A 21,900-nucleotide genomic window follows, 5' to 3' on the forward strand; every position below is an offset into this window, starting at 1 on the left:
GGCAAATTTTTGTATGAAATAAACATCATACACACAATGATTCAAATATTCCACTCACATGACTGGAGGAACTAATTTCCTCTAAAAAAAAAAAAGTGTTTTCCTGTTAAAACATATGTGGCAAAGTGATTATCACCCCTACAGAATATATACAAGTGAAAACACCATCAAGCACAATTAGTGACATAACAATGAAAATTTAAAACTAGAAAACGAAATGGATGAAATAGACAAAATAAAAAAACAAACAAGCAAAAGAACAAACTGAATAGTGCTCCTCCTATTTGTATGTCCTTGTAACTGTTTAGAACACATCATATGTTTATTCCAAATAATGTATTCACATTCAATTACATCCCTATTACAAATATACAGTAGATCCTGTGATGGACTGGTAGAGGAACAAAACAAAAATAAAATCAAAGACCCTGTGGAGGTTTCTCCCATTGCCATGCTTTGAAAGTGCACGCTCCCCATAATGAGAGAAAATGAGTGAACTGATAAGCACTGTGATACCAAGTCCTCAATGGGTGGACTGCATCCCTAGTGAGCAGGCAGACCACTAGGGCCTCTGCGATTGATATGCTTTCGGGATGGAAGTGTTGGGAAAGGCCAGTGGTGTGGCGGCACTTTGGACAAGGCCAGATTTACACATGGCTCCAACTGGGTGGCAGGTCTGATTAAAGGACTAATGTGCTGCCAGGAAAGTGAGAAGAGCTTGTCTCAAGATGAGATTGTGTTGCAACGGAAACAGATAAGCTGCAGTGAAAGCTTGCTTGCTGTTGTTTTCAAAGCAAAATTGGCTTTTGATGGAGTTAAAAAAAAAGTAGCATTGCAAATTTTAAATGACTTCTAGAGAGACATTGTACAAGGAATTTTTTTCACCTAACCTCCAGCAAGCAAGAAATACTACCAGTGTGTGTATACAAAAAGCAAAAAAGGTTTAACACATCACAAATGTGATGCTGCTTATTTAAAGTCCAGCACTGTTTGAGTTCCTCTGACTAATCCTGGTCTAGAGTTGGGAAATTAAAAAATGATTGGACAGATGAATTCCCAGTGGTGTTAGTAGATAGTACTACAAATAGGATGGATTAAAATAAAAAGTCTTTCTCCTGGGGAATGTACAGTGTGCAATGTAGACGTAATTTAGGCAAAATTAGGTAGCGATTTGCTTAAATTGAGCTTTTGAAGAAGACACGTCCGACTGCACAAATGATATGTTTACTGGAATTTCGAACTACTTAAATTGAACTCAAATGATTGTCTCAAATTTATAGTGCTTTGCCTTACCACTACAGTAAAAAGACTTTTGCGGATGTGCTCTGATATGGCACTTGTCATTCTGCCTAAATGGACCTGTATTATATTATAACAAATTTCCATCAGTGTGGTCCACAGGAAGTGAACAGAGTGATTTAGTTAATGTGGCAGGCCTGCCAGTGTTGTTTTTACCACACTGTCAGGCATTATTCAGAATTGCAACAATCTGAGCTCTCAGAATCCACTACAACAAATTGCTCTTGGCAAAGTGTATTGTGCAAGAATTGACTTGTCCACTGACAGAACATTACATTCTGTATTATAAATCATTATGAGTTGCTTGTATTGTTTTGTACCTTGTTTTGTAGAAGAGTAATGATTTATCTGGAGTCACCCAAAAGAGGATGGATTCACTTCAAGGTTCCTTTCAATGTTTTTTTCTCATGTCATCTCAGGATGGTTTTGCTTTCCATTGTCACCTCTGTCTTGCTCATTATGCATCTAAATCTAAATCCAGATTTCTGTAAAGCTGCTTTGTGACAATGTCTACTGTTCAAAGAGCTATACAAATAAAATACTGACCCACTAATGGAAGTACCTGTACTAACTATTCTAAATTATTAATGCAGTTTTTTTTGTTTTGTTTTGTTTTTTAATAGTGGTAGAAATAACTGGAACTGGTAAATTGGAAGCCTTATCTATGCAATGTGGCTAAAGTACCTAGGTAACTTTGTATTCTTTGTAGCTGTGTATAGTTGCATAGAGGCAAGGAGGAATGATAATAAACACTAGTCTAAACTGACCATTGCAAAACATCAGTACATCAGCATTTAGTGAACCAATGCCTACTCTGTCAACTCCAGCTATAAGGATGTATTTATCCATTGTTGCCTCATGACATTTTGTAATACTGTAATATAACAGAATTGTGTAACCAGTGTAGTGGCAGGAATGGGTGGGATTGGGATGGCGGAAGTCTTGGGGGCAGTTTCCATTTAAATATTTATTTGGTGCACAGAAAAGCATCTCAGACTGCACGTCTAACGGAATTCACATTTTGTCAAAACCACTGAGATTACATTTATTCTTCATTATTATGTTTAATGTGAACATTAACTGAAGACCTCTGTCTGTGTGATTTTATGCATTGCACTGCTGCCACATGATTGACTGATTAAATAATTGCATGAATGTGCATGTGTCCAGGTGTTCCTATTAAAGTGTCTGATGATGCTTTTATTTATTATTCAGCATACAGTGGATATAAAAAGTATACACATCCTTGTTAAAATTTCAGGTTTTTGTGATGAATGAAACCAAGATAAATCATGTCAGAGATTTTTCCACCTTTAATCTGATATAGCACCCAACAAAATTCAAGTGAAATACAAATAGAAATGGTTTAGGGAAAAAAAGAAAAAACTTACAATAACCTGGTTCCACAGCTGTGCACAACCTTTTATAATGGGGCATGTGACGGTGCTCCGAATTAAACAATCACATTCAAATTCATGTTCAAATGTAATGATCATATACTGTACCTGCCATCAATGAAGTGATTCTGATTATCCCCAAATAAAGACAAGCTGTACAGTATGATTTTCATGACATGTTGGTTTCTTCTGACTGCTGAGGCCAAAGAGCTTACAAAGCATGTACAGGATCTCACTGTTGAAAAGTATCAGTCAGGAGAGGGCTACAAAAGAATTTCCAAAAAAGTAGATGCACCATGAAACACTGTGAAGGCCATTATCAACAAGTGAAAAAGAAAAGTAAAAGGGTCACAACATAGACATTACCAAGAACAGGATGTTCCTCCACAATTGATGAAAGGACATGAAGAAAACTTCTCAGAGAGGCTGCCAATAGACCTACTTCAACATTAAAGGTGCTGCAGGAATATCTGGCCAATACTGGTCACTCCCTGCATGTAACAACAATCTCTCATATTCTTGACGTGTCTGGGCTATAGGGGAAGTAGCTAGACGGAAGCCCTTTCTCACAAAAAAAAAAAAAAAAAAAAAAAAAAAAAAAATTTCAAGCCTGGTAAATCACTCCAGAAAATGTGGTGAAATGTGTTATGGTCTGCTGAGACCAAGGTAGAACCTTTTGGGGTAATTCTAAAAGATATGTTTGCCACAAAAACAAGACAGCTTATTGCCCAAAGAACACTACACTGAAGCATGGTGGTGGCAGCATCATGTTATATTTTTTCCAGCTGGGACTGGAGCTCTAGTCCTGATAAAGGGAATCATGGATAGCTCCAAATGCTCCAGTGCTCCAAAAAATCTATTTTGGCACAAAACCAAAATGAAGAAAAGATGAAGAAAGATTGCAGATGAAGAAAAGATGAAGAAAAATTGCACCTTCTAGTACGATAATGACCCAAAGCACAAATCCAAGTCAACAAAGGAGTGGCTTCAGAAGAATAAGATCAGTGTTTTGGAATGGCCCAGTCAGAGCGCAGATCTAAATCCTATTGAAAATCTGTGAAACTTGAAGAGTGCTGTGCATAGGAGATCCCTATACAGATCTGTAGCATTTTGGAAAGGATGAGTAGAGTAAAATAAACAAATCAAGATGTGGTAAGTTGGAAGACTCTTACCCAAAAAGACTGAGTCTTGTATTAAAAGCAAAAAGTACTTTAACAAAGTATCATTTAAGGGGTGTGTACACTTGTGCAAACAGGTTATTTTTTTTTCTTTTTCATTTTTTTCCCGTAAAATGTTTCTATTTGTTTTTCACTTTATTTTTGTTGGTTGCTATGTCACGCTGAAGATCTCACCTGATTGATCTAGGTTTTGTTAATTAATTTTTTATATCACAAAAACCCACCATTTTAAAAAGGGTGTGTAGAGTTTTTATAACCAGTGTAGATTATTCTTATGGTTTAAAACCTTTAAGTCTATTTTAGAAGTTCTAAGCATTTTCTTAAGACTGCTAAATACAGTCTAGTATAATAAACCACTACAGTAAGAATATGTAGTTCTAGTAAATTTATTGAATATGGACTAAAAACTGAGTGTTACCATGAGAGAAAAAGTATATAAACTCCAAATTACAATTTAAAAACTAAATTTAGCATTTTAGAATCCATTGAAATGCTGTACTTTATGAAAGTGTTCCAGTTCTGTACACAAATGCTTACTTGGCTCCCATGAGGATGCGCACAGCACAATAACACATTGTGTTTTACACGCAACTCATCGGTTATTGTTCTCAGCAAGAGACAGTAAGTGGAACAATTGGAAATCATAAAAATAACCCATGGGCTGTTTACTAAAATCCTATCCTGCCATTTACTACAGTACGTGACTACATATGCATGTGCACATGTACACAGGAGAATATTCATTTATACAGTAGGCTAGTACACACAATATCGTGACAACATTAGTGGAGACAAATCCTTTTATACACATCCTATTACATAACAATACAAACAAAAAAAATACTAGAAGGGATGAAGAACCATTAAAATGATCAAATTTGGCAGGTCCTTGGCATCTAGCGCTTCCTTCCCTGCTAGATCACACAGTATCCTGCTTTCTTTTTCATGAGAGTCAGTTTCATGCTGAGTTCATTCATTCGTTCTTCTTTAATGGGACACCAGTCTATCGCAATGCACCATGCCCCCACCTAGGGGCAGTTTAGCATAGCCAGTCCACCTACTAGCATGCTTTTTTGGGAGGTGAGAGGAAATCAGAGAACCCAGAGGAAGCCCACGCAGACATGAGGAGAACGTGCAAGACTCCACACAGACAGTAACCCGAGGGCAGGATCAAACCATTAGCTCTTACGTAACACTTGAATCAGTTTTATACAGAAGTCCGTTTTAAATGAGTAATGTTGCACTGTTTTAACTCAAACACCATTCTATGTAACTGGAATCATGGTTAGCCATTTAAAATTTTAATTTTGTCCTGTCAAGGGGCTCCTGCTGTTTCTGTTGCTTTGGCTGTCTGACCACTGTTATTATTATTTGTGAATTATTTTGTGAAAATGAAATATGGGAAATGACTACTTTGCATTGTAATCTCAAATAGCTCTAATTGAGCTTACAGTCTATAAAATAGGCCTTCTAGAAATATGCCCACACTATATACTAGGCTACCTACCAGGATGATTTTGGGAGGTGAGAGGAAACCGAGAGAACTTGGAGGAAACCCATGCGAACACAGGGAAAACATGCGAACCTCAGTCCAGACTGTAACCTGAGTTCAGGATCGAACTGTGAACCCTGGAGCTGTGGTCTGCCCATTTTAAGGTTTGGGTAGTAAACAAATATGCCATTCTGAAGAGCTATCAGCTATTCATGTTGGACCAAAAAAAAAAAAAAAAAATCATGTATCACGTCATTGTAATATGTTAATAAACCATGTGGGTTACCTCCAGGTTCTCTGGTTTCCTCCCACCTCCCAAAAACATGCCAGTAGATGGATTGGTTACACTAAATCTCTGAGTTAGTGTATAGATGTGTGTACACAATGCCCTGCGATGGACCAGCATCCCATCCAGGGTGTATTCCCACCTCCCACCCAGTGTTCCTCTGGATTTGACCTGGATTAAGTGGTTAGTGAAGATTAATTAATGTTAATGTTAATAGAAAACTTTTGTACATTTCCCAGTATTTGGTTTTCAGATGATCTATTACTGATTTACTTATGAGACTCACAGGTATGGAAGCCCATTTAGAAAAGAAAGTAGAAAAGAAAAAAAATGCAGAACATTTTTTCTTTCTTTTTGACAGCAGCAGTATGTCAGTTTTTTAAAAGTTGTTATCTCAAAACTTATCTGATGTTTGCTGACTCAGAATTTTGAGATAAGTCAAAATTATTAGATAATAAATAAACCATTTAAGATAAGTCCAAATTTTAAAATTGTAAGTCAAAATTTTGACACATTGCTGCTGCCAATTATAAAGAAAACAATACAGTATGCAATTTTTTGGTGGAACACATACAAATTGGAAGGAAAATACACAATATGGTCAAAAGTATGTGGACACCTGACCATTCTGAACATCCCAGATTTAGTCGCCTTTTTGCCGTTATAATAAGCTCCACTCTTCTGGGAAGGCTTTCCACTAGATTTTGGAGTGCGGCTGTGGGGATTTGTGATCATTCAGCCACGAGCATTAGTGAGGTCAGGCACTGATGCTGCATGGGGAGGTCTGGGGTGCAGTCGGTGTTCCAGTTCATCCCAAAGGTGTTCAGTGGGGTTGAGGTCAGGGCTCTGTGCAGGTCACTCGAGGTTTTCCAGTCCAACCTTCACACACCATGTCTTCATGGAGATTACTTTGTCGACAAGGCATTGTCATGCTGGAACAGGTTTGTGCCTCTTAGTTCCAGTGAAGGGAAACTGTAATGCTGCGGGACACAAAGACATTCTATACAATTGTGTGCTTCCAACTGTGTGGCAACAGTTTGGAGAAGATCCACATATGACCATCAGGTGTCCACAGACTTTTGGCCATATAGTATAGCCATCTGCACTGCAAAAAATAAATAAATAAATAAATAAAATAAAATAAAATAAAAAAAGTCAGAAGGTGAAAATGTCTTGAATATAATTAGATTTATATATTTCCTATTTTAGGATTACAGTAAACCAAATATATGATTATTAAATCTAGATATTTTACTAATTCCAAGCTTGAAATAGTCCTGTTCTATTGGCAGATAATTTTTCACATTTGAATTTCTAGAAAGAAGTAAAATTATCTGCCAGTAGAATAAGAACAAGGTGAAAATGAGTAAAAGCATCTAAAACAGGCTCAATGATCTTAGATTTGATTGATGATAATCTCATAATAGGAAAATATTAAACCCATTTGCTCATAATGATTGCTAAGATGTTTTTTTTTTTTTTGCAGTGTTTAATGGTGTGCGTTCTCGTCTCTCCTTAATAAGATGTATATAGAATAAAATGCAGTACATTCGTTCATGAGGTCTCAGGAGAGTGCTGTCCTCGTGCCATCCGGCGCACGCGAGAGGAGAGGCGCAGCAGCTCCGGCGCCTGGTGGGGTAGGGCACTAGAGCATCAGGACGTGGAAAGGTCGGCGAAGATTTCAGAGATAGCGATCTTCCGGTGTGTCTCCGTCTTGAGCCTCGTCGCAGAGTATAAAAAGAGTTGGACATGGAGGAGGTTTGTGGGTTTTGGAGCGCCTTTTACGCAGCAGCTTCACCAGCTGTACAGAGCCATGGCCACGTCCGCGGTCACAGTCACACTCTTCGGCTTCTTCTGCATGTTTGCGACATGGACAGGTAACAATTTTTACATGTTTCAGTTAATGTATTTTTTAAATATAGTTAAGCAGCTTATAACTGAAATGCCACGTGGGTCTTATTTTTTCCCCTCAGTAAAAAAAAAAAAAAAAAAAATTAAAAAAAAAAAAAAAAAAAATATATATATATATATATATATATATATATATATATATATATATATATATATATATATTAGAATTTACATAAAACCATGAATTTCATGTAAAACATGTCATGTATGATCTCCAGATTTTTCTAAAAAATTGCAAACACTATCAAGGATACATTATTATTATTATTATTTTTATTATTATTATTACTACTACTACTACTACTACTACTAATAATAATAATAGTACAAGAAAATATAGTCTGGCCAATCATAACTAATAATCATAATGTAGTATTATTCCAACTAAAAAAATAGACTATTCAAAACAAAACATTTCCATACGTAGACATACACTGAAAGAATTAACATTCTGGACTTATGGGTTTCACTGTACAGGAAGAAATTGTGACCAGGAAGGAAGTCCTTTACTACAAATAGCCACTGGAAGGGAAATCCTTGACTACAAATAGCCATTGACTTCTTTCCAAGTCACCTGTTATAATATCTTAGAGCTAATTTTAGTCTTACTATATTATATTTCATTTGCACTTTCTTTCTTTCCATGCAGCCTGTTTTTTTTTTTTTTCACTTCTACTGTAAGCCTTAATCAGACCATATCATGATCTCCTGAGTGGTTACTAATAAATGTTTATTTTAACAGATGCTGTAACAGAAATGCCCAAAGTGGAACTCATCGTCGCGAGAAAAGATATTCCGCTGGGAAGCACGGAGTTGTTGTTATGCAGAGGTTAGTGTGTATTTGCATTCTGTTTTCCGTTAGCAACCACATGTTAAGATAAACTACTGAGGAACCTTTTGTTTGGATAGACTAATTCGGATGCTCCACAAGCTGACATGAACCAGCATCTCAATCATCAACATGTCAAATCATGCTTGTCTTTTAGCAAATTGAGTCTACATGAACTAGGGACAAATTCATAGTCTTTAGATCATCTGCTAAACATCAAAACTGTAAACTGGACCATCCAAAAAAGTGGCCTCAATAGGAAAAAGTTAATAGTCTGTTGGTGATGTGCTAAATATCACCAGCCATAAACTGGACCATCAAAGTTAAAGATGAAAGAAATAAAGGAACACGTTTATAGTCTATACTAAAGTAATCTAGAATATATATTGTAGAACTCTAACAACCATAAACTGTTGATCTGTTGTTTAATAGTTCACAGGCTGGTTCTTTACAGACTTTAGATGCTTTGTTGAATGTCTGCTGAAAAAAAGTGTCATCAAATATTTATTGTGAAAAAATAAAACCTTCTGGGAAAGAAATACATCAAGAACATTTCTAAATCTGTTAAATGATCAAAAAAAGGAACAAGGTCACACAATCAGTTATATTGTGTCAAGGTCTGCTGTATATATGTTGAATCTCACTGATTTATCTAAACAGACAAGTATTCCACAGCACTGTTGTATTCTTAATTCTGATTGGGCAGAAGGTTGATTAATTTTCTATAACAACAGCTCTGACTGTAGTTCTGACTGGGATTCAAATCACAGGTTTTATATTAATATTAATAGGTTTTATATTTATATTATTATATTGTGCTCATACTAAAACGTTATACAATAATGATGCTAATTCACAGCAACTTGTATGGCAAACACTAGACAATTGTCTAAGACTAATAAACAAATGAATAAACTTTATGTTTAACAAATTAAAACATGTAATGTTTATGGAAGGAGTCTCCAGTGTCAGTGCATTGTAGCAGTCAGAGTTAAAGCTGTGACTTTCAGTTTTCCAACATGAGAATTTTCTTCGTTTCTCAGGAACATGACAAAAAAAAGAGAGACTAGTGAAGGAATGCCTGTTTATAGCTGCTATAATGTAAGAGATAATAAGAATTAACTTACTTCATGGATGTAGCACACAATATTAAATGAAAATATAAATAGGTAAAAGGATGATGTGCCAATCTTTAATAAAGAAAAATTGTATTCATTGATACGGTATTCAACTGATACGGTATAAGGCTAATAGAGAGGCATAGTATTATAGGAAAATAATCAACAATGAGGTGGTGTGATGTGGGCTAATCCGAAGTGGACCATTTTTCTATGACAGCACATCCTGAAGTGTTTTATTCCTTACATACTAGATTATTCAACTAAATGGAATGTATCATAAAACTGTCATGTGGCAACGATATGAAACTTCCTCTCTAGCACCTATCAGAACCTCATGGTTGGCTCATCAGTAAAGAACGAATAATGAACCAAACTCCAAGGAGAAATCGTGATATAAGAAAGAAAATATCTTCAGCAATGGATGTGATGGTCAGAATCTAAAAACGTCATAGAGGATCAGCTTGGAACTTAATAGTTAGGGTCATTTTTTTATCTTGTATTTTTAACCCAGTTTCTTTGAGTTTGTGTCATACGAGTTTCTGGCCTTACATGTAACATCATGTTATAACAAGTTCACATCCATATCAGTAGGATTATGGGATGGATGAAGGATTAATCAATTGTGTTTTGAATATGGTATTTTCTTCATATCTGCAGCTAATAAAGCAACGACATTCAGATGGGAGAAGGATGAAGAAGAGATTGATGAGCTTATAGACAGTGATGAAGAAAATAGTAGGCTGACCTTGAAGAATGTCAAGATGACAGACAGTGGAATTTACAAGTGCATTTGCGATTTCGATGGTGAAGAATACGAGGATTCCGTCAACCTATATGTCTATGGTAAAACATCTTATAATTTTATAATCCTAAAATTGATATACAGTACATGTATACAATACATTTGCTTTGTATTTATATGAAAGGTAGAAATCTGTAATTTATTTTAACTTATCTCAGAAGTTTTGTCTTTATTAACACGCATTTATGAGAAATCTACAACTTTCATCTTACCTTTTGAGAAGTGTATTTACAGTATCTACTTTTTTAAAATAAGAATTGTAATTGAATGCGTTCACTTGTATTGGTATATTGGTGGTCCTTTTGCATTCAAAATTATGATGAAGCACCAATTTATACAACTTTACTTATTTACGAAGCCCATATTCCAGTCAAATAAAAGATTTCTATGATTTCAGAATAAAGTGGTAATCAAATTTGCATTCATGATGCTCTATGTGTGCAGCTTTATGTAAACTTCTATAACTTGTTTTTAGCATAAATAAACTAATAACCTCTAAGATAAGGATTTAAATTCCTCAATCACAAGTTCAGCAACATGGCTGCAACCCAGCATCAGCAGTTATCCAAGAATTCTTTACTTTTCAATGAGTTACACTGCACTGTATATACTAGTATTTGCTTTAGATCATTCCACATACAGACATATTAGCTTGTTAAATCCATAACACTGACAGTACAGTTCGCTGTATTGAGGAGGTAAAACTACATCACTCATCACACTTAGCTGGCTGGTTTGTTGCTAATGAAAGTTGAACTTGGAGGCGTCCATGTTTTTTCCCACTTTGTAGCTTGAACGTGACAAATGGGAATTCTTTTCCAAGTTCTGACTTCCCACTTCCGAGTTAATTCAAACTCAGAATTATTCTCTCTTCACTCGTTCATATAAAGACAAAGTCATGTTGAACTTCTAATGTCACCTCACAAATCTTGACATATTCTCTAACAAGGCCCTGTGTAGCTACTCTTCAAATAACACGTTACCTAATATTTGCTTTTTCATTATCTCTTCTTGTTAGAGACACCAAACTTTGGTACAACTAAGACTTTCCATGAGTTTTTGGTGAACCAGACAGTGCACATTCCATGTCTGGTCACCGGGAAGCCTGAAGTGGAGACCAACTGGTATTGGAATGATGTCCAAGTGTCACGTAATGGTAGGACCCTCAGTACAGGCTTTTGGTGTGTTGTTGCATTGTGTGTAAACAATTGTGGGTGGGGGATAATCAGTTTCTCATCAATTTGAGTGATCATGGTTTATTAATGTATTGTAAAGTTAATCCCCATCTCAGTTACTAGTAATATAAACAATAGTCATTTTTTAGCCTTTTTGGCCTCACATTAAATTTACCTAGGCATATGCTCAGAAATAATTATATATAAGAAAAAGTTTACCGTCTTAAAAATAACTTTTTGCATGAGTTCACTTTAAGGAAAATGAATAATAATTTGGGTACTTTTCACCAGAGCAGAACTGAACTGTTGAAATTTCTGAGCTGAATTTAATACATCACAACACAGATTTGTAATGTTTTTATTTATTTATATGGTAAAACCCATGACATGTACACTGCTACCCTGCTAATTTGACCAAGTTTGTTTCTGTGAGATAAAGGGATAGCTGACTCCTCCAAACAAACTCCTAATTCCCTATTTCAAGAAATGCTGATGTTATAATGCTATAGTGCTATAATAAGAAACAGAATAGTGTTCATTTCTCCTTGTTCTCTTTTCCACAGACACAAGTAATCTCAATGTGCTACCAGACGGGTCGCTGAAGATTACAAACATTCAGAGGGAAAATCACGGAACCTATGGCTGCGAGGGAAAAATCAAAGGACGGCCCATATCGAGGACTCTGAACATCTCTGTTGTTGTAAATGGTAGGGCATGAAGAAGTTGAGAATTCAGTGAGTTAAATGATGGGTTAAACTAGAAGATTTAAAGATTGTTAATATAGGATGACCCTTCTTGGTTCCTCTAGTTCCACCAACTGTCTTATTTCACGGTGAGAGGACAAAGGTTTTGGCTGGACCAGACAGAAATGTCACTTTAACCTGCTTGGTTACAGGAGCACCCCAACCAAGTATTACCTGGGAAACGTAAGTACATTAAGTAATGAGTACAATACAGTGGGGGCAGTCATAGAAAAATAATCAACAGCAAGGTGGTGTGATGCAGCTTGATGTGAAGCAGTGTTACTTTTATTATGCCAAAGTTGATTATTTTCTTTATTGCCTTGCAGCCTGAATTATTCTCAGAGAAAATCACTCAAAATTTCTGACCAATCAGAATTAAGAATTTAACAACAATGTGGTATAATAGAGTAACAAACGGTTCTTTCATTCATAAATGCCAACAATTTGCATGTGATTATATTAAATCCTTAACATTAATGTCACTGAAATTTAATTATGTGTTAAAAGCTTAATTTATTATAATTATTACCATTATGTCATGCTCTGATTGGCATTTCCATCAAATAATAATACCAGAGGTGCTGTCATTTTTTGTAGAAATTGTTGGTTAGCCATAATGTAAACACAAAATACTGTGAACAAAGACAATTAAAGTTTATATTTTAATTTAATATAAATATTATTTTTAGATATTTCCTATATCCATCCATGACATGATGTGCTGTCATGAGTACTTTTGGATTTTTCTTTTATCAGTCTGTCAAATAACGATATGCTTCATTGAAAAATGCTAAAATGTAGCAGTGTTATTATATTATTATTATTATTTTTTTTCCTCTCGTCCCCCTCTCAGGCCTGAGACATCAGATTCCTCTCGCTACTTGTACAACTCAGACAAGAGTAAGCTCACTATTCCAGGTGTGGCCAGAAGTGACTTTGGAAGATACGTTTGTAGCGCTGTCAATAAAATTGGAGAAGACAGCGCAACATTCACACTGGATGTCTCAGGTGAGAAGATACTACATGGAGATATCACTGGCTGATACTTTGCTTTGTATAAATTTTTTCTTTTTTTTTAACAAAAATGTCAAATTTTCTGTAATAGGAGAGGGCACTTCTGACTAATGTTTAATGCAACAGTAAACAGATACACTACATGGCCAAAAGTATGTGGACACCTGACCATCACACACATAAGTGGTTCTTCCTGAAACTGTTGCCACAAAGTTGGAAGCACACAATTGTATAGAATGTCTTTGTATGCTGTAGCATTACAGTTTCCCTTCACTGGAACTAAGAGTCCCAAACCTGTTCCAGCATGGCATTGCCCCAATGTACTGTGAAACATATGTAATGAGTAATGAGCTTGAATTGTGTTCATTTTACAAAAATATTTTAGTCAAACACGTTCTCCAAGAATCATTTCCCAAGGTTATCTAAACCTCTTCACCATCAATTCTAGAATGATCACATTGCATTGTTGTACCACCTGAATTTAAGCAAGTATGGTGTGTTTTATACAGTATGTTAACTATGATTTGGTGGTTGCTGTCTTTAGAACTTCCGCTGGTGAGCCTGAGCCAGAGCGAGGTGGTCCTGAATCTCGGGGATTCAGTATCTGTCTTCTGCAATGCCACCGGACATCCTACACCCACCATACAGTGGCTGAACAGCAGCAAGAATGGTGGCATGGTAATAGGCATTAGATCATTAGCTCATATACTGGAGTGGGATGTTTTTGAAAATGTGTAACATTTTGACTGGAAATCAGTATTTTACTTTACCCAGATGGTATCTCACTAATTAATGCAAAGAGTGTAAAATTTCCAATTAAAATTAAAAGTTAAAGTGTCTGATATTAGAATTAGCCTGTTTCAGATATTCTGTCATAGTATTTTGCTATAATTTTAGAAGAGGAATTATTTTACTGCAGATATGGCTGGTATAAAAGGGCTGTCCCCTCCTTTCAAAATTAAATCAGTATAAGCTTTCGTTTTTGAGATCCACACCAGACTATTTGCCATTCACAAATGGTGTAAGGCAGATTGTTTTGGATTTTTGTGGAACCTAATGCAACAGCACCCCCAATAGCCATAAGAAAAACACTGTATACAGAATGGTATGAAGAAGTGAGGCTGGGGCTGAATTCTTTCTAGCCCAGACTGTAGATTCTAAGTAGCTTATCAGTGACCGTCATGTCACATGATTACCAGTTTTCATGCCTCTTAAAGCTACTTTCTTGAGGCGTTGGTCATTGGAATTGGGCTCTTTTTAGCAACATGCTTTAATCGAGTCACTGTCTATGCTTTTTTGTTAAGCACAGTGTATTTCTTGTTTATTCTTACATCACAGCTTCAGATCAAGAATGTGGTGCCTTCTGATGGTGGTGTGTATTCCTGCAAAGCCACCAACGAGGCAGGCAGCAACACAAAGACCTTCACTCTAATGAGTAAGAGCAAGCAAAATAATTTTGACTTTTCATATCTGCAAAGAATTACCGTTTCGCTTAAATGTTGGCCACTGAACTGTGTTAAGTAGGTATGGTATAAGATATAAGATATGGCATAAGATATGTTTGTATCTTTCTTTAAGTTTGTATCTTTTAATTTTTTTGTTCCCACATACACACAAATTTCATAATTTTTTTCCTCATTCATGACATTAGTAATTTCTGTGTCTCTCCTCTGTCCTTACCTTCAGCCTCTCCAGGAGTACCAACCTCATTTACTATAAAACCTGGATCCGCAGCATTCCACATCAACCTGCAATCTGTAGTGAATGGGGGTTCTCCTATTACTCAATACATCATCCAGTGGAGAAAAGAATCAAAGGATGACTGGAATGAGACTGTGATCCCTTTTTCTGGTAATTTTCTTAATCTTGACCTCATAGTATCTTCGGTATATAACACCTGAATTATTATGGACTATATTCAGAGGCAAAAGTTACACCATATTTACACAGTGAAAGTGCTTTCAGAAATGATTTATGCAATGCCTATATGACTATGCAAATTACCTACGTATTGTTCATGCCTCGGAGGCTTCCAGATACTACATGACTAGAAGGACCTGAGACAGGTTTTTCAGTAACGTTCACCTTTATACACAAGCACTTGCCATACCTGAATGTTGTCAGTTGTAATATGTAACATAAAAGCAGGAGACAATTTACAAATGAAAAAAATTAAAAAGATATATGAATGAGAAGATTTCAAGCATGTAGTGTATCGCAAACATCCTGCTGCAGGAATAGTCCTAATTGCAATTATCACATTAATCAATTTTGATTTAATTTTACAATTTGGCATTATTTTTATTATATCATGCTCTGACATTTAATTGTGCATCTGAGGTATGAAAAAAGACACTTTTTGATGATTTCTTTTTAAATCCCTAGGTCGACTGGAGGTCACATCTCTGGCTCCATACACTGAATACTCTGTCCGCTTTGCTGCTAAAAACAAGCATTTTCGTGGAGACTTTTCTGCTGAAGAGAAGATTCGCACCCTGGCCACACGTGAGCACTAACAACACAACACCACTCCCTAAACTCTCTCTTCTCATTCTAGCTCACCTGCCAACACTTGACCTTTGCAGAAAATGGATTGCCAGTGTACTCATGTACATTAGAATATATGTTCAAGGGGTTCTTTGTATAGTTAAGGGTTCTAGTTCAGAAAACGGAAACACTCTATTGCACGTTGTACACAGAACATTTAAGATTCCTCCCGGAAGAACAACCAAGGAACTCTTAGGGGTTCTATATCAGACTTTTTTTCTAAGAGGGTAGTAATATGAAGCCATTCCTTAGTTTTTTTTTTTTTTTTTTTTTTTTAATACAGAGTAACTTAACTTCTGTAACTTTAAAATCCTGTGAAACAATTTCCATTTTATTTTGCCATTTTATCCCTTTCCTCTCATGTTCATACTTTTGATTTTGAATTTTAAAAAAGTCATGTCATGTCTTATATTAATTTCATAAAACCCATTTCTCATTGTACATTCTTGTGTTCCTTCCTCTAACTCATCTCTGACCTGACTCCTGCTTGATATCACTCTCCATCTGATTATCTTTCACCCTGCCATTGTGACCTGTGTCTGATGATGTCATCATCATTGCTTTACTGCCATTACTATAGAGGGTGAGTCAGTAGTAAAATAAAATAGACTTATCAGACACTGTGTATTTAATAGTTATGTACAGTCTATATATACTGTATTTTCACAAATTGGATAGACAGAAGTGTGTAATATTTTGGTATCAGTGGAGTCATACATAACAGTGAGGCTAGTATTTTTTTGTCTATAATGGTCAGCAAAACTTTAGTTAAAAAGCTAGTGTTATTGAAAAAGTAAATGATGTTACTGTTAGTCATGAATGTACATGGGTCCACAAGTATTCATCCAAGTGTTCAGACACCACTGACTTTCTACTTTTGTTTCTCTGTGTAGGGGAGCCAGACATGCCTGGACTGTCTGCAGACGAGGGCAAGATAGAGAGAAACTCCTATTCAATTCCAATAAAGCAGCTCAGTGATGGAGCCTCTCCCATTCAGCACTATGTAGTGCGCTACCAAATGGTTAGTATGAAACTAAATGATGCAAACCATTAATCAGTAGTTTAGAGGTTTAATTAGCATTTTTGGAAGGATTGTCATTACAGTGCCAGAGCTTTGTAACAGTCAAAGATAAAGTTGTAATTTTATTATTTTTTATTTCATTTTGTGTTTCACAGTTTCTTGTTTTTGTCTTAACTTCAAGAGAAATGACCTTTCATAGCTGCATACATATATATATATATATATATATATATATATATATATATATATATATATATATATATATATATAATAAAAACTTGTCAAATCGATGAAGTATAAGGGGAATACAACCCTTTGTTCTGATATAGGAAAATATTCTGATTGTGCTGATATAAGAAAATATAAAGAAAACTAATCAACCACGTTGTTGATTATTTTCCTATAACAGCAGTCCTTGTCAGGTGTTATTCCTTAGTTAGACTACATGTAATGAACATCTGTATCTTATTTCAGCAGAACAAAGAAGGTGAGCCCTGGAGAGAAAAGATAATAGACGCAAACTCCAGTAGCATTCACCTCCAGAACCTGGAGTATGGCTCTGACTATCAGGCTGAAATCACTACTGTTAACATTAATGGCTTCTCCAAACCAGCTAAAATCTATTTCTCCATCCCACAAGGTAAGGTTCTTCACAGTACAGTCCTGAACTACTCTTCACTGATAAGTTACTGAATCTTACCCTGTGTTCACACCTGTAGCATTTCTGTGTTTTGTTCAGATTATGAACCATATTATATATTATATATAATATATTAAAAACCATTTTTTTAAATTCGCTGTTCGATTTTCAAGTCAGAAATTAGTTGTACTTTAAACAAATTTCACTCAAATTTCAAACAAGTTAAACCTTTTAACTCATCATACTATCCGTTTTGTTATTCTTTCTCTACCCCAATCATTCAGCAACCAGTTTGTGTACATTAGCTACCATCCATCATTCATCTGTGCTGAAGAAAAGGATATAAAAGATGGCATATCTCATCGAAATCAAGGCAAAAATCACAAAATAAAAATAGTCATAGGCAATAATAGACATAGACCTTAGTGGGTTAAACATTCTTCTAGCACTGTGAGTACTGCTGGTTGGTTCAGGAGCTGTGTATAAGAATGAATTTTTGCAACCACTAAACAAAAATGATGTTTCACAGTGGGGGAAAAAAGAAAGTACCACCAATCCCCATCACTTCCCTTCTCATCTTCATAAAATTAAACTTTTTCCCTGTCCACTTCATGTCGACAGCTGCTGCTGGAAAACGTCACTTCTCTATAAAAATCGTCTTGTCATGTGACTGCTGGTGTGAATGCAGGGTTTATGCCCTTTGAATACTTTACATTTTTTTTATTCATTAGATGATGATGCCTATATAGTCATACTCCTGTGTTTTTATTAACTTGCTTGCAGCTCAGCACAGCCTGGGTAAAGGTGGTGTAGTGGCCATAGTGTTGGTCATCTTCCTGATGCTGTTGGTGGGGGTTGATGCTTTGTGTTGCTATACAAATCACTGTGGCATACTCAACTTCTTGGCCAGAAAACTGTTTGGCCCCAATGTGACTGAAGCTAAAAGTCTGGAGGAGGGTGTGTTTAACAATGTTGCTGTGTAAGTGACCATTTTCTTTTCTTTTTCTTTTTTTTCTCTTTGAATTCAGCAAGGATACACTATATGTCTTATCATGGATTAGGGACCTCATTTATCAAGCTGGACACAAATTCATTTCTTTGTAAATCATTCACAGGAACATTTACAGAAGAAATGTGCTATTCATGAAAACCTCAGCTGATCAGCTTCAAATCATATAATTAGTGTTGTGGTACTGCACTTTTATATACAAATTATTTTGTTAAGTTTAGTGTTTTAGCTTTTTTATTTCAGTTACACACAAAAGTTTAATGGAAATTCTCAAGATCGGTTGTGTCATACTTAATTAATAATAATGCAATCCAAAACAACTCCATAAATTAAGCCAAATAAGACTAGCTGTTGAATAAGAGCAAAAGTAATGGAGGAAGAGTTAGCGTGTGTCTATGGTAGGCAAGCGCTGCAATGGCTCAACTGCATTACTGGATAATTTAGGAGGCGTTCTTTCACCATTTAGCTGTCATTCTGTCATTTTCAGCTCCGCGAGCCCCCAGCCATTTATAGAGTTTTGTGGGTGTCACTAAATGCAAATGTGCTGTGAACATGCTTGGTAATTTATGGCTGTTTGGCATTTATCAACATATGCACAAGAGTACAAAGAAAACCAGCGCTACTGAAAATCTGGCTGGAATTTTTAGTTCGGTGTGGCTTACGAAAACATTTACAGACAACTTTACTAAAAGTTTGATAAATGAATCCCAGTGTGTTACAATATCTATTAATTTGACATTACATGCGGTTTGGATAAAGCAGCCTATGCTACTCTCTTTCTTATTCACATTCCATCAGTGTTCATGAGGGATTGCTGTGAATGGTCCTGCCATCACTAAGTTCCTGGGTTTGTGTGTGTTTTTGTTCTTTTATCCAGAACCATGAATGGGCTTGAGAAACCGAGGGGTAGCATCCCAAAACTACAGTCACTAAACAAGACAGGAAATGGAGTGCAGTCCGAAGTCACGTGTGACAAAGCTCCTCTCACAAAATTTGAGTAGGTGACCATTTCAAATATACATATATATGTATATATTGATATAACAGTTCACATAAATTGCATACAGTTACTCAGGATTTCAGGGTCGTAGGGCCTGTCAGGATGTTAGGGCCTATGAGAAGCAGGAATTCCTTTGCTCTTTTGGACACTTTCCTTCAAGTATATCAGAATAATTATTTTTTTGCCATTGAAATCTGAGATATGTAGAATAATGAATGATCTCATTCAAGACATAGAAGATGATGACGTATTAGCTGCTGAACCTGCTAGCTAAATTTAGCTAATGTTAGTGATTAACAAAATATGATTTTGATAGTTTGGCAGCACTGTCTACTAAATAAATTACTGAGATTATAACAATATAAAACAACACCCATAATGAACTTGTGCCAGCCTGTGACAGATAAATTGGTTAATATTAGTGATATTATAGGGCATAGGGATAGGGATGGCAGGAGCACATGAGGCTATTTCCGAATGGTATATTCATGTACTGTATATTTATGGATAAGTAATGTTTTTTTTTATTATGTTTGTTTGTATATTATTATTCATGGAGATTTAGAATGAACTATAATTGTCATAAATTTAATATGGTAGAAATAAAATACAGTGTATAAGAATTGGATTTCAGTGTGAATAAACATAATGTATTCTCTCCCTTTAGGAAAGCACTAGCCAAGGCTGACCCAGTCAACGAAGCACGATTGTAAAATGTTTTTGACACCAAAACAAAAAGAAAGAATGACTTCAGGAATGTAGCTTTCTGGCTTTTTTTGATGCTATAATGCAGCACAAAAAAACCCCAAAACTGTACAAAAGTGTATTATATTTTTTATTTCGAATTGCAAGTTAAGGTAAATACTTTGTTGCATGAAGTATTAAGTGATGGTAGAGTATGAGATTGGAAATTTAGCTTTTGACAAATATGATAATTTTGTAGATAAGAGCAGCTAACTGTGTACAGGCCAAACATTAAACAGATTTTCTGTGATAATCTGTACCATTAGGATTATACTTTCAGCATGCTGGAATGTCTAAAGCAATCATTATGGGAGGATATTATTTCACATTAATGAACAGACAATGCATTATTATCACTAATTTATTTAATATATTTTGATGACATTAATAGCAAAAATTAATGTTTTATTATTGTTATGATAATCATTTGTTCTTTTATGCATGGATTATATTGCCTATGTAGTGAAACTCTACCAAAAAATTAACTTACAGTACATGTGTATAAGCAAATTTGTATGATATAGGTTGTAGGAAGTGCTGTATATTTTTGTAAATACGTTTTTGTTATTTTACTATTGACTGTAATATATGTCTTAAAAAATTGCACTCTGTGTGGTTTATTTATTATACAATTTAAATAATCCATAAAGAGGCACGTCATATACTACATCAGATGTAGACACAGAGATGCTGACGGACACGTGCAACACATAAACAAATTTGCCAAGTGCAATTAGTTGTATATTCCAGATACACACTTTATTTAAGTTTGTTGTCCACATTTGTTGCATATTATTGTTGACAAGAGAATTACTGTAAAGGAAAAGCTAGGTAGATACAGAGCTTTGCTTTTTTCATAGTAAGTTTGCTAGCTAGATAGCTAAAAAAAGAATTTTTACAGAAGTCCCTCTGCAGTTACGGTGATTCCTTTGTTGCAAAAACAGAATGCTGACAATAATTCACTGAGTGAACAAGCACAATGAGGAGCTGGAAAACTGATTTCTGTTTCTGAAAATATTAAAAAAATTTGTCATAACAATCAATACAATTCTCATCTGTGTATCTTATTCAGCTATATGTTTTTTGGGCTCAAGAGAGTTTCTCTCTCACTACCCCATTTGTTTTACTATACTACCCTGGAGTCTCTCATTCTCTCTTCTCTGATTGGCTGCTGGCTCTTGCCTGTCACTGTGTAGTCAGACTTCTTTCATGCTGATCTAGTATCTGTCCTAGCACATGACATACTGTATGTGTACAAAAATTTCTTCAAAATCTGACCTGCCAGCTCTGAATACGAATGACTTTGAATGACTATTACAGGCTTTTCGGGTCGATTCATGGCAGCTTAGGAGCATTAACGTTTACAGTGTTAATCTTTGACTCATACAAAGCTACATGATTTTTAACAAAAGAAAATCTCACACTGTAGCTTTAAGGGTTAAAACTGGTTTTGAATTATTTGAAGGTGTTTTCACTTCATGCATATTTAAGCTTCATTTACGATGTGGCATTTCAATTTTGTTTATAGAGCACACAAATTTATGTAACAAGGCGTGCCATGTTTACCTGATAAACTCAAGCATGTTCCTTTTCTGCCTGTCCTGTTTCATAGTCAGTCTCAGAAATATCGAGCAATCCTTTTCTTGATCTGCAAACTCACTTCTTCTTTCTGCCTAATATATCTCCAGACTA

The 21,900-nt window shown here is 35.5% G+C and overlaps 1 protein-coding gene across 2 annotated transcripts; it reads left to right on the forward strand.

Moving 5' to 3' along the window:
• The first annotated feature begins 7,345 nt into the window (after positions 1-7,345).
• On the forward strand, positions 7,346-20,811 carry ncam3 (neural cell adhesion molecule 3). Of its 2 annotated transcripts, none has more exons than XM_053228200.1 (16): positions 7,346-7,529; positions 8,306-8,392; positions 10,171-10,356; positions 11,334-11,471; positions 12,054-12,197; positions 12,299-12,416; positions 13,087-13,241; positions 13,792-13,925; positions 14,586-14,682; positions 14,934-15,098; positions 15,633-15,752; positions 16,688-16,815; positions 17,293-17,455; positions 18,239-18,434; positions 19,342-19,461; positions 20,132-20,811. In XM_053228200.1, the coding sequence occupies exons 1-16, from the start codon at positions 7,466-7,468 to the stop codon at positions 20,175-20,177; spliced, it is 2,061 nt and encodes a 686-aa protein (XP_053084175.1). In that variant the 5' UTR covers positions 7,346-7,465; the 3' UTR covers positions 20,178-20,811. The 2 variants fall into 2 exon arrangements, with proteins under 2 accessions (XP_053084175.1, XP_026780759.1); XM_026924958.3 differs by having other exon boundaries at positions 7,355-7,529; positions 17,290-17,455.
• Positions 20,812-21,900: the final 1,089 nt, after the last annotated feature.

Source organism: Pangasianodon hypophthalmus, chromosome 22 (genome assembly GCF_027358585.1).
Source record: "Pangasianodon hypophthalmus isolate fPanHyp1 chromosome 22, fPanHyp1.pri, whole genome shotgun sequence".
Classification (NCBI taxonomy): Eukaryota; Metazoa; Chordata; class Actinopteri; order Siluriformes; family Pangasiidae; genus Pangasianodon; species Pangasianodon hypophthalmus.